Below are 12,500 nucleotides of genomic sequence, written 5' to 3'. Positions count from 1 at the left end.
AAAATGTCGACTATGTTAACGGATTGTCTATCGTGTAAGAAAAGTTTTAAATCTCTCTATTCGCTTAAGAAACACAGACGGGATCGACACGAAGACAATTCTCCCGTAACTCCGGTGTTTAAAGACGCTTCTGGGAACATTGTCTTACTCCCACAGCCGAGGCAACAACTTGACCCACTTGACCAGGCCGGCTACAAATTGTGGGTTGCAGGTTTGGTTGAAAGAATCAACGCCACGCTCCATCCCCGTTTGCCAGGTAAACTGAAAAGATAATATTACGTACGCTATTGATACAGAAGCTAATGTATGTTAAGAAATTTATATCTGTATAACAATTTCTTGCAACCTTCAAGGCTCCGCTATTCGGTGCCCTTGTTCTCAATGTTATTCTTATAGATCAAGCAAAAATGATAATACAAGTCACCGAGTTAACATTCGATTTAACTAAACTCGATAGCTAAGGCCGATCTGAGGTCATTTGAGTATGTTAAGGCTATCATTAAAACCGCACGAGTGCTTTCAAAACGCGCGTGGCTTCTTGCTACCTCGCGCGTTTAACAACACGAAAATTTTATGCTGCTGTGAAAGTATGTTTTATTCTTTAAAAGCCCTGAAAATCGTGAACAACTTAGCAAAACACAGCAAATTAAAAAGTAATATCATAGGATGAATCTTTAGAGGATTTTTTTTTTATCAGGTAGGTGGGTCAAAATCGACTCGCACCAAGTACCAGTGTCCCACTTTGAGCATTTCCTCTTCAAGCTGCAAGTTCAAGTAAACTCTATAAGAGAGACTAGCCATAAAGCTCAACCCTTGTACAGCAGCAGAACGCGGAGGTTGTCTTATAAGATCTTCGACCCTGAGAGGCTATACCTGTCTCTGCAGGAACAAGACCTTGTGGAGTTAAAAACGGAGGCTCTGTTCGCTGGAAACACACCAATTGAAAACGCAGGGTCAGCCTCTCAATCCGCCTTGACCGCGGAAGAGGAAATTGCCAAGGCTAAATCATTAGCTTACCTCAAACAAGGAGTACAGAAGCCCTCTTTCAAGTCTGTGCTGCTTGTTGGATTGGGTAAAGGTCGAGCAACACGGGAAGTGGAAATAATTTGGTGGCCAAAGCTGTACAGAACTAGTCATGGCCAAATGACTTTAAGAATGTTTATTGAAAAGTGCGAGTTTTAAAGAGTCGTGATTAATAGCCCATGAGGCCGAAGGCCGAATGGGCTATTGACTCAGAGGCCATGAGGGCGAGAGGAATAATTGTTTTAGTAAAATCCAACTAGTTGGTCAAAAAAATATCGAGACAAAACATCTTTCGCTAGTTAAAGCTAGACTTTAATTGTTGTTTTGGTTTTCAAAGCCGGCGCTTTTCGCTACTAGTGGGCTATAACAAATAGCCTACTAGTAGCTCAACCAATCAGAACGCAGCATTGATAATAGACCACTAGTTGGATTTTACTAATATTTTTTATCTAAAACAACTACTTTGCATCCCTATTCCTTCGACTCACTTATTTCTTGTTCTGGGTCTCCTACTCGGTTAGTTCCATGAACTATTTAGGTGTCCCAAACTCTGCACACTGAACCTACTATTGTAAAATTTCTTTTTCTTCGCAATCTCTTGATTTTATATTATTAATTTTATTATTATTATTAATAATTATTAATTTTATAGTATTAATTGTTATTTCTGTGTGAGTATAAATAGAAATTGAAATTGAATTGTTTTGGTCACAGCATTGATATTACAAGAAGTCTAGGGCTTAAAGGGCTAGTATCAGAATATTTAACAATTATTCCTCGAGCCCGAATGGGCTCTGAGTCAATAGCCCATGAGGCCGAAGGCCGAATGGGCTATTGACTCAGAGGCCATGGGGGCGAGAGGAATAATTGTTTTAGTAAAATCCAACTAGTTGGTCAAAAAAATATCGAGACAAAACATCTTTCGCTAGTTAAAGCTAGACTTTAATCGTTGTTTTGGTTTTCAAAGCCGGCACTTTTCGCTACTAGTGGGCTATCACAAATAGCCTACTAGTAGATCAACCAATCAGAACGCAGCATTGATAATAGACCACTAGTTGGATTTTACTAAAAATGATTATTATAATTGTGATTATTTCATTTACAACATTATTCTTCTCATTTTCAATTTAATACAATATAATGACCTTAAGAGAAACTAAATAATTAAAGGATACTTGAAACCGTGGCAAAGTTCATGAACAAATTCATATTACAGGATGGATAGAACTCATACTCAAGTAATTTCTTAATATGTAAGAATATTGACAATAATATTTAAGCATGGACAATAATTCCTACTAAAGGGATTGGCATGACTTGTCTAAAAGAACATTAATTTTACATTTTAAGCACGAAAAAATCAATCACTTCAGAATCTAAAAGTACATTTCCAAATAGTTCACTTATCATTGTTTCTCCATTCTAAAATTTGAGACATCAACTGCTTTCGAAGAAAGCCCATGTCCTTAAACTCCCAGTGGAATGGAGGAAGGCATTTTCCACTTCTAATGATATCTCTGACAGAGCCAATCTTGTGAGCGAGCAGGCCAATACTTTTCAATAGCTGCTCTGTATTCCTCATCTCACAATGTAGAGCACAGAGACTCATTGAAGATAAATCTTCATCAAGGAGGCATGTGAGATCATCTCGTAGACCAGTGAATCTATATTGTCAGTTTTAAGAAAGGAAAAATAGCACACATTAGGACTTTTGTACATGATTCTAGCTTACTAAGTTACTTTAAAAACAGGTTTTACTATAAACCATAAAACTGCAGAACTAGTAAGAGTAGACAGGCACTTTTTTTTTCCATTTTCCAACAGAGGCACACTGAATATGGCAAGTTTCCACAAAATACTGCTAGTTTTAAATCCATAGTAGACTGTAAGAAAAAAAGACCTGACTTCAATGTTAAAAAAAGCATGTCTCCCATACCCGCCAATGTTGGCCTTTATTTGTTGGAAATGTTCCAAGCAGACTTCGTGTGGTCCTAAGTCGCAGTCACAGGCCTATACAAAAAGGAAGGAGGAAGTAATAGCTACTACATTACAGTGCACAGTGGAGCAGACATCCTTTCAATTTTGCTCAATGAAGAGGCTAGTCATTTTATCACCCAATGTGTTTAATACTTAAAAGCCCTTTTTGGGTTACTTGTTCAGTCAGTAACCACAGAGTAACAATAATGACCAGTAGGGTTAGGAACAGCTAGCTTCCCTTTCACTCCATGGCCTAGGATCTCACTTATTTACTTTAGAGTCTCAAAGTTAACAAAAACTGTCAAATTTAAAACCTCACTCTTAAAACTGTACAGAACAGACAACACTCCACATTGAAGCCTTGCCCTGCAAGCATGAACTTTTCATCATTCATCTTGAACCAAAGCAACAGAAGGCCTTTGTAATCAAGCGTCACTGCAAGCATAATCAAAGAAGTAACTGAATGAGATTGCACAGCAAATGTGCATGTAAAATTATTTTACATTAATAAGCTCACAATTTTTACATTAATGGGTTCACAATGTCATGATTATCAAACTGAATATCCTTATTGGATGGTACTATGCAGTCGTTAGGACCAACAGAAAACAGTACATAAAGTCTAAACTCACAGACTCACGGGCGTGCCACCTAGTGTTTCTGTTGCATTGTGCACTTAGGAGTTCTAGACTTCCCTAGAGTATTAACATCGGTAAATTCCAACAACTTGAAGGCCTTGTCCACATGGTACATGGTATAAATTCTCTGTCTGTGATCTTGGTCATAAGTCAGAAGCTGTACTGGCTTTAAAATGGAGTCACTGCATAATGGAAACACAACTTAAGCAACATCAGAATGTAATACTATAATTGTTTCCTAGAGCAAACCTTCTATATACCTGATTGTTACGTACATGCAAGGAGTGAGCTACTGAAGGAAGCCAACTACTTTACAATGCCATGATATCAAAGAACTCACAGACTCACGGGCGTGCCACCTGGTGTTTCTGCTGCAATATTTGCACTTCAGAGTTTAAGATATCATGACATTATTAAAGAGCTGCATTGCCAAGAGAAATTCTACGCACCTAATAATTATTGTTAAGTACAGTGTATGGAGTGAGTCACCGAAGGAAGCCAACTACTTTACAATGCCATGATATAAAAGAACTCACAGACTCACGGGCGTGCCACCTGGTGTTTCTGCTGCAATATTTGCACTTCAGAGTTTAAGATATCATGACATTATTAAAGAGCTGCATTGCCAAGAGAAATTCTACGCACCTAATAATTATTGTTATGTACAGTGTATGGAGTGAGTCACCGAAGGAAGCCAACTACTTTACAATGCCATGATATCAAAGAACTCACAGACTCACGGGCGTGCCACCTGGTGTTTCTGCTGCAATATTTGCATTTCAGAGTTTACGATATCATGACATTATTAAAGAGCTGCATTGCCAAGAGAAATTCTACGCACCTAATAATTATTGTTATGTACAGTGTATGGAGTGAGTCACCGAAGAAAGCCAACTACTTCACAATGCCATGATATCAAAGAACTCACAGATTCACGGGCGTGCCACCTGATGTTTCTGCTGCAATATTTGCATTTCAGAGTTTACGATATCATGACATTATTAAAGAGCTGCATTGCCAAGAGACATTCTACGCACCTAATTGTTATGTACAGTGTATAGAGTGAGTCACCGAAGGAAGCCAACTACTTTACAATGCCATGATATCAAAGAACTCACAGACTCACGGGCGTGCCACCTGGTGTTTCTGCTGCAATATTTGCACTTCAGAGTTTAAGATATCATGACATTATTAAAGAGCTGCATTGCCAAGAGAAATTCTACGCACCTAATAATTATTGTTATGTACAGTGTATGGAGTGAGTCACCGAAGAAAGCCAACTACTTCACAATGCCATGATATCAAAGAACTCACAGATTCACGGGCGTGCCACCTGATGTTTCTGCTGCAATATTTGCATTTCAGAGTTTACGATATCATGACATCATTAAAGAGCTGCATTGCCAAGAGACATTCTATGCACCTAAATGTTATGTACAGTGTATGGAGTGAGTCACCGAAGGAAGCCAACTACTTTACAATGCCATGATATCAAAGAACTCACAGACTCACGGGCGTGCCACCTGGTGTTTCTGCTGCAATATTTGCACTTCAGAGTTTAAGATATCATGACATTATTAAAGAGCTGTATCCATTCTATATACCCATTGTTCTATGCAAAATGTTGCTATAAGAATGAAATCTGGCACACAGATTCAATTAATGATTACCCTTGAAACTGATCCGATAGTGCTTTCCATCTACGAAAATTCCATTTCTCTTGATGTCATCTTTTTGCTTGTTTAAATTGACAACAATTCTCTTAAGCTCCTCCCTTTACAAAGAGAGATGCAAGAGTTAGTTTAAGGTGATTCTTCAGATTGCATTACACATCCCTACTGCACAAGATTTTTGCATCATTAGTGTGCGCAAATGAGCATGTGCACGTAATGTACACAGCATACACGTAGAGCTAAGGTTGACAGCGAAATAAATGCTAATTTTTGCTTAAACAAGCACTGGTAGGTACTTTATTTATTGCATTAATCTAGTCTATAATTCATTGCCTTTCAACTGAATGAGTAAGAAAAAAATTTAATGTTAAGTAAAAAAAAATAGTAACTGCCGAAAATGTTTACTTAATACCCTTTCAATCGTGACCTGAATCTTATCATCCCTGTAAGACACACAGTAGAGAGGTGTTTTGTCAACTCTGATCCAAAGATGTGCATTTTTGGCAAAAAACATATCAATTGAAAATAATCATCATTGTTCCTTAAACACAATGTATCCATCAATTGAGACTTTTTAATATTAACTCCCTGAGTTTGGCCGCTGATACCCTCAGTGAAACATAGCAGCATTCAGAAAAAGAAAACCCATTGAATTGGTACCGTTGCACAGATTTTTTATGCACGTTTGACGAGTTATGGCTCTTAAACAAGCACAGTACCGCACATTTTGAATAACTGCATTATTAGGATCAACAACAAAAAATTTGGAAAAAATCTAATGTCAAGTGTTATTTCTAGGGAATCACCTTAATTTAGGCTAGAGTTATTTCCAGAGTAATTTCACAGATAAATTAGAAGGTTCCCATTTGTCTGATGGTGCAATATCAATAGAAATTGAAAAACACATAAGTAGTTCACTTTGGCCTAACTTTAGGGAAGGACTTTCAAAAGTTAATATTTAAACTGACCTTTTCTCTCTGCAATTGGCTATAGAAAGGGGCATGACTGACTTTGCACTCTGAGCTGAATGACACCCATCACCCAAAGGAACAACACCAAACGTCAACTGGTCTTTCCCTAAATACATGAAATTATTAGCTTATTGTATATCAATATCATTTATCTCTAAATAAAATCAATGCATTGCAAGTACTGAATATCTGTACCCTTTAAATAATTGTGGGGATAGAAAATGTTTTTCTTACTTTGAGTGAGATATTATGGTGTGACTGTTAAAACAAAAAAATAGGAAACTTTAGCAAACACATTTTTGAGAAGGAAAATAGAACTGCTTTTCGTGTGCTCTGACTTCAACCAACCATTTGGAAAGCCCTCGTTTCAGCATTTTAATCTTAATGCTTCTTGAAAAGATGTGTAGCATGTGCCAGGGATAAGAAATGTCAACTTCCCGTTGCCGTCAGTGCCTCAAACACGTCTATGCTTAAGTTCCCTATTAAAGTTTCTCTTCGCAATAGCTTTTCATTTGAGAGGTCATAATTTCCTGTGGTTTTACAGACACCTTTAGTTCGATCCAAATGAAAGCTTCTAGATTTTATCTTTAACCTCTTTTAGTGTACTATACTCTTACTAATATTTTGGCCTGATACACTTTTACTGCTAAATGTACTACATAACCACTGTTGGAATGAAAATGTTTAATAAGCCACTGGTTACTTACCAAAGAAAGGGTGCCCATCACACTTCAAATTAAAGACCACTTCAGAGGAGACAAAACCATGCAACCGCATTTCTCTGATGACCCAAGTGACAATATTAGGAAGACTCACTTCATAGCCTGGTACATCAGGTGGAAGTTTCTGAAGACCAACCAATCTTCTGGTAACTTTAAACTGCTCTTGTTTTAATGCTACAATGTTGTTTTTGGTCAGGAAGATGGGCTCATCAGTTTTTTTCTTTAAAAAAATAATAAAAATAAATAAATAAAAATAAAAATAATAATAATAATAATAATAATAATAATAATAAACGTAAGTTATATATTGATGTATTAAATTGTGACCATAAAATAAAGCAAGATATTACATCGAATAATGCACTGAATTGCTATTTTCTAAGGATGGGTTTTTCAAACAATGAACTAGGCTAGAGCTAATTACTGCAATGACTGCATAAAATAAAGAAGTAAAACGGCAAATCATCGGAACTTTTATCTCAAAATTAGCTAGCTTCACTAAAAGCAGTTAAATGCATTACACACATTGGCAGAGCTGAACCTTGTGGTGTGGACATTGCCGTTGGGGAACTGCTCATCCAAATCCAGAGATAAATATCAATGACTTAATATAAAACATGCTGGTCACAAGAATTAAGGACATGATCAAGCAACATGAATTTGCTATATAATTTAGCATAATTTTCAAATTGAGCAATTTTGGCTCCCAAAAGGATAAGAACATTAACAATTATAGAATATAACATAACTTACCCCTGTTCTTCCAAGTTTTGTCACATTGGTGAAGTCTTGCCAGCCTTTGTCTGAGATCCTGGATTTCAGCTTAAATAATACCATCACCCAATCAGGAACGTGCATGGATTGGGCTCTTGCATCCAGGGTCTCTTCTGACAGCAACTTTGAAAATGTTACACGTGCTCCCTTCTCTTTTACCATTACGTCAAAAGCAGAACGTACTGCTTCTTGTGCCTTGGCACTGTCTTTACCCCCATTGACGCAACACTCTCCCAGGATGGATCCCAGGGATTCTCCTTTGGCATGACATATCCTGTTTAATTGTTTAACAACAGACCGAGCTCTTTCCCGGATTTTTCTTCGCTTAGTTTTCGGTGAGAGGTCTTCATCAACTTTGAGCTCCGATATCCTTCTTTTTCTCACTCCTTTCAATCGCTTGGGTGTTTCCTGTCTCGGGGATAATTGATTTGGAATATTCTTCTCCATGTCGGATTTTGGCGGGAGAACGCGAAGTTTTGGCGGGCTCGGTGTTGCAGGCGGAGTGAGGAGATCTTCGGCATCTTCGTTCTTGAAAGACTTGAGCTTTTCGTGCAAACTTAAAATCACTTGAGAAGCTGCGGATAACTGGTTTTCGATAGCTGAAACATGTGATTTTAGCTTAATCAATTCAGAAGTGTCTGTCCTTGAGTTTTCGAGGTCTAAATCGAAGGCCTTTGCGTTCAGCAGCGATACCACTGATTCAAAATATCGGGATTTGATAAATGGGCAATCTTCTAATGCTCTTAATCGAAGAATACCGAGGATAAGGCCAAAGGCGGTCGCCACATGCACTTTGTCGCTTCGCAGTCCTTTGCTGTGAAACCATTTGCTGGAGGCGGGAACTCCATCCTTCCCACGTAAATCTTCAAACGACACCAGAGCATATTCCTCGTGAAAAAGCTTTGCTGTAGCCGAGGAGCAAAACGTGGATGGCTTCGTACAACATAAATTTGTGTTCAAGGCAAACCAAGTCTTGCCAGGGTTCAAGAAGGCAGAGAAGACTTTGTGTATCGTAATATCGGATTTATCGATCTCCGCAATTCCGTCGCTGCTGCTTTCCATATTGACACGGACAGAATGAAAGAAACTTGAATAGCAAATGAGCCTATACATTTTCAAATTTGGCGCGTCACAGTAAGAGAAATTCCATATAAAGCATAATTCACCTGCTGTGTTGGTTAAATTTTCTCTGAGCGCCATCTTGCTATAAACATACTACCGCAGATCAACCAACGCTGGCACAATAACAAATCTGGGTCCCAGGGCCCCTGGGGTGCCATCTCTCGCGCACGAATTTTTGGCCGAGTGATCAATTTTTGCCCTCACAAGAGAATGGAACTAGGAAATATTCAAAATGACCTATTCTCCACTTCCCTTGCTTCGAACGCTCAGGGCATGGTGAAGGTCAGGTGTCACGGTAAAGAATGAGTTGTGTGTAATTAAGGGATATACAGTCAGGAGGCCGTTGTCAGCTAAGGTTTTGCGTGGCCTACGTGTAGCCGAACCGTTTCTGAACGGAGAAAACAGTTTTCTCCTTGTAGGGAAGGGTACGGACAAACGTAGTCACCGAAGGCCAGGCACTAGTGAAGTTAAAAAGAGTTAAATGAGTGGAAAACCTTGCGTTGTTCCCCATTGTTGTTTGGCGTCATATTAAATAATAGGTCAATTAATTACGAGAGATCATTCTCTCCAATTTTTCCCTGCAAACTTGGTGGATAAAATGCAACAACAACAACAATAGCCGTCAGCAAGAACAAACAAACAAGCCAAAGCCGCGGCCCAACAGTGTCTGCAGCGTAGGAGACAAGCAAGTCCGTGTTTCTTTATATTATTCTTAAGTACAAAAAAGTACAACCGTTGAACTTCGACAGATCTCCAGTGACATTGAGTCGAATTACAAACAGCCCATTTCCGAAGACTGACACATTTAAATGTCAGTGGAGTTGTCTTCAGCGCAGCTATGTCTCAACCAGATAAACCGCTAAAATCAAAAGCAGATAGGTATTTTTCTCGCCCACATTATAAGGAAGAGAAAAAAAATCAGAAAAATGAGTGGAAACGAAGGCAGAGGGAGAAAAAAATAAGGCAGAAGCGAGCAGACAGGCAAAAGAGACGTGCACGTGGTCAGGAGGCAAAACGCGATGTCAGCCAGTTTGCTCAACGCAACTTTCCCAGTGAGAAAGACAAAGAAGCCAGGTTGAATAGAGTGCTGGTAGATTTGGGTGATAAAAGTGACAGCCGAGCGACACTACAATTCGACAAAAATGGCGAGGCACAGAACGATGAGAAGGCAGGGGCTGAGAATGAAGGGCGCCGAAGGGACAAAGTGCAAGGACTTGAACGTAGCAGAGGGCGACAAATGTTAGAGTTATCGCTTAAAAGGAAGAGGCCGGAAATTTCAACTAAACTGGATGAACAGCCTCGCGTTTTCAGCAAATCGGCCAGAGTTGGAATGTCCACACGAGCTACAATTACGATCCCTGATCAGACATATCTGCCTGCCAATGGTGCGAGAAATCTGCTCGTCACTCTTAGTTAAAACTTCCGATGAGCCGATAGGCTCAGGGACATTTGGAACTGTCTATTTGGCTGAATACAGAGGCATGAAAACGGCAGTTAAAGAAATTAAGAAAAGAAAGGACTCGCCCGAAGAAACTGAACGATGTCGACGCGAGGTTCTGCACGAGGCTCGAATTCTTCAAAGTCTCGGCGACCACCAAAATCTCCCATTCCTTTTTGGTGTCTGTACAACGATGGAGCCATTCTGCCTCGTTCTTCAATTCTATAGCATTGGCGGGAAAAGTACTACCCTCCATGAGGCTTTGAAAAACCGGCGACTAAAAAAAGATTCAACAGCCCGTGTTTTTTATGAAATTGCTGAAACTCTCAAATATATGCACAACAAGAGTATCTTACATAATGACTTGAAAACAAACAATGTGTTGATGCTTCAGGGAAACTCGGGGGAACTTCATCCAGTCGTAATCGATTTTGGCAAAAGTAGAGCTATAGCCAAAGCAAAGGGATATCGGAGAGGTGACGTGGATTACCTTGCGCCGGAAGTGAAAGCGGGCAAAAGGGAAAGTACGCAAAGTGACATTTTTTCTTTTGGCAAAATGCTTGAAGCAGCGGTTCGAGGGAGAAGTTTTCTTCCAACGTTTTCGGAACTAATCACCAGCACTACTGCAGTGGATGCCTCAAAAAGGCCATCGGTTATTGAGGTTTCACATGAACTGACTAAGTTTTATACATGAATGTAATGATTGACCTGGATAAGAACTTAGTCAGAGGAACACGAAGGATTGTTGGTTAAATGCGCTGTTCACTGCTTTGTTTAATTTTGTAAATTAAGTAGGAAATTACTAAAATGTACTCTGAATGAAAAAAAAAACCAAGAACGAGGTGACCATGGTATGCGTCTCTAACAGCGGCGGCACCAATGCGTTATCAACGAAACAACATTCATCAGGGATGGTAATGATAAATATTTTCGTATCTATCTTTACAGTAAGTAGTCTGCTGTATTTTCTGCGGTTTTTACTAATAAATGTTTTTTAGGCTACGCATTTATTTTTCAGTATAATTCTTCCGGTTACATTTAAGTTCAGAGATTTGCAGACAGCCGTTGCTTTTCGCGTTTGACTTTCCCTCACTTTCCTTAATAAAATGGACCTCTCTGCTATGATCTCTGTTGTGACATTGCGAAAGTTGAAGGTCACGTGCAATTTTGTGGAGGATTCGCGAGCTGAGAAAAATATGCTGATCTCTGGTGTGTTTCATTTTAATCCCTTTTAAATTACTCTACCCCCAGAGGCCGCCTTTATCATGTTAAAAAATGTGACGCCTTATCTAATTACTGACGACAGATTGTTGGCCAGAATGTTGAAAAAATTAATTGCTTTTCGCAGTAGGACGTTCATTACTAATTGATAGAAAAACTAGCGTCCTTAGCAACTCCGGCGTCATGTGGTGTGCAAAAAAAAGTCATCTGCGGGTCCTCATGACAGTGTATCACACTTAACGAGTGCAATAAAAATGTTTCCACACATCTAAAGAAATTAAACGTCGGACCCGATCCAATCAACGATGAAAAGACGTTACTTCTGGCAAGAGCAGGTGCAGTAATAATTCATTATTGTTCTAGTCTATCACTTTTAGCATTTGTTTTTTTTTTAATGGACTAACTATCTATATCGATTGACTAACGTTTCAGGAATATTTACAGCCGATCAGAGTTGTCACTTAGTGATGACCATATGCCCTCACCACCGAGAAATATATGGCCTTGGCTGGAGAAGTGGAAAAGTAAGGTGTTGCGTGCCAATTGAAGTGGCAGGACATAAAGACCCTAAGACTAAGGGCGATCGGGGATTGAACAGTAGAGCAGTAGAGAATTTTCGTTTATTTTAGTTACACTGGGGGAACTGCATTCTATTGGATCTTGTAAGTCATCAAAATAACTTTAAGGGAAAACAGCAATCTCAATTCATTGCAAGTCAGCGCAACCATATACCGCTTTTTAAGTACACAGCCTGAGTTTGCATTGCTAGCGGCTTTGTCTTAAATTGGCAGACTTTTGAAGACTTTGGAAGTAAAGTCAAAGAAACAAATCTATGCGGCATTAACATATGTTTTAAAATGAAATGCTAAGAAGAAGTTAGACAGGTTCTTTAGTTTACAATAGTATTAAAGTATTTGACAAAAAATGCCGCGGCAACCCGG

General features: G+C 39.0%; 1 protein-coding gene across 1 annotated transcript; it reads left to right on the top strand.

The window, feature by feature from the left end:
- Positions 1–10,381: 10,381 nt before the first annotated feature.
- Positions 10,382–11,032, top strand: LOC138031529 (uncharacterized). The gene has a single exon (XM_068879212.1). It carries the CDS (start codon positions 10,382–10,384, stop codon positions 11,030–11,032), a length of 651 nt encoding a protein of 216 aa, XP_068735313.1.
- The last annotated feature ends 1,468 nt before the right edge of the window (positions 11,033–12,500 follow it).

The sequence above is a fragment of the Montipora capricornis genome, chromosome 14 (assembly GCF_036669925.1).
Source record: "Montipora capricornis isolate CH-2021 chromosome 14, ASM3666992v2, whole genome shotgun sequence".
Lineage (NCBI taxonomy): Eukaryota > Metazoa > Cnidaria > Anthozoa > Scleractinia > Acroporidae > Montipora > Montipora capricornis.
The sequence above is the reverse complement of the archived record's forward strand: the minus strand, read 5'-3'. Positions and strand labels throughout refer to the sequence as shown.

Coding starts and splice junctions, on each gene's coding strand:
- LOC138031529 (XM_068879212.1), top strand. CDS start 10,382: ATGAAAACGGCAGTTAAAGAAATTAAGAAAAGAAAGGACTCGCCCGAA.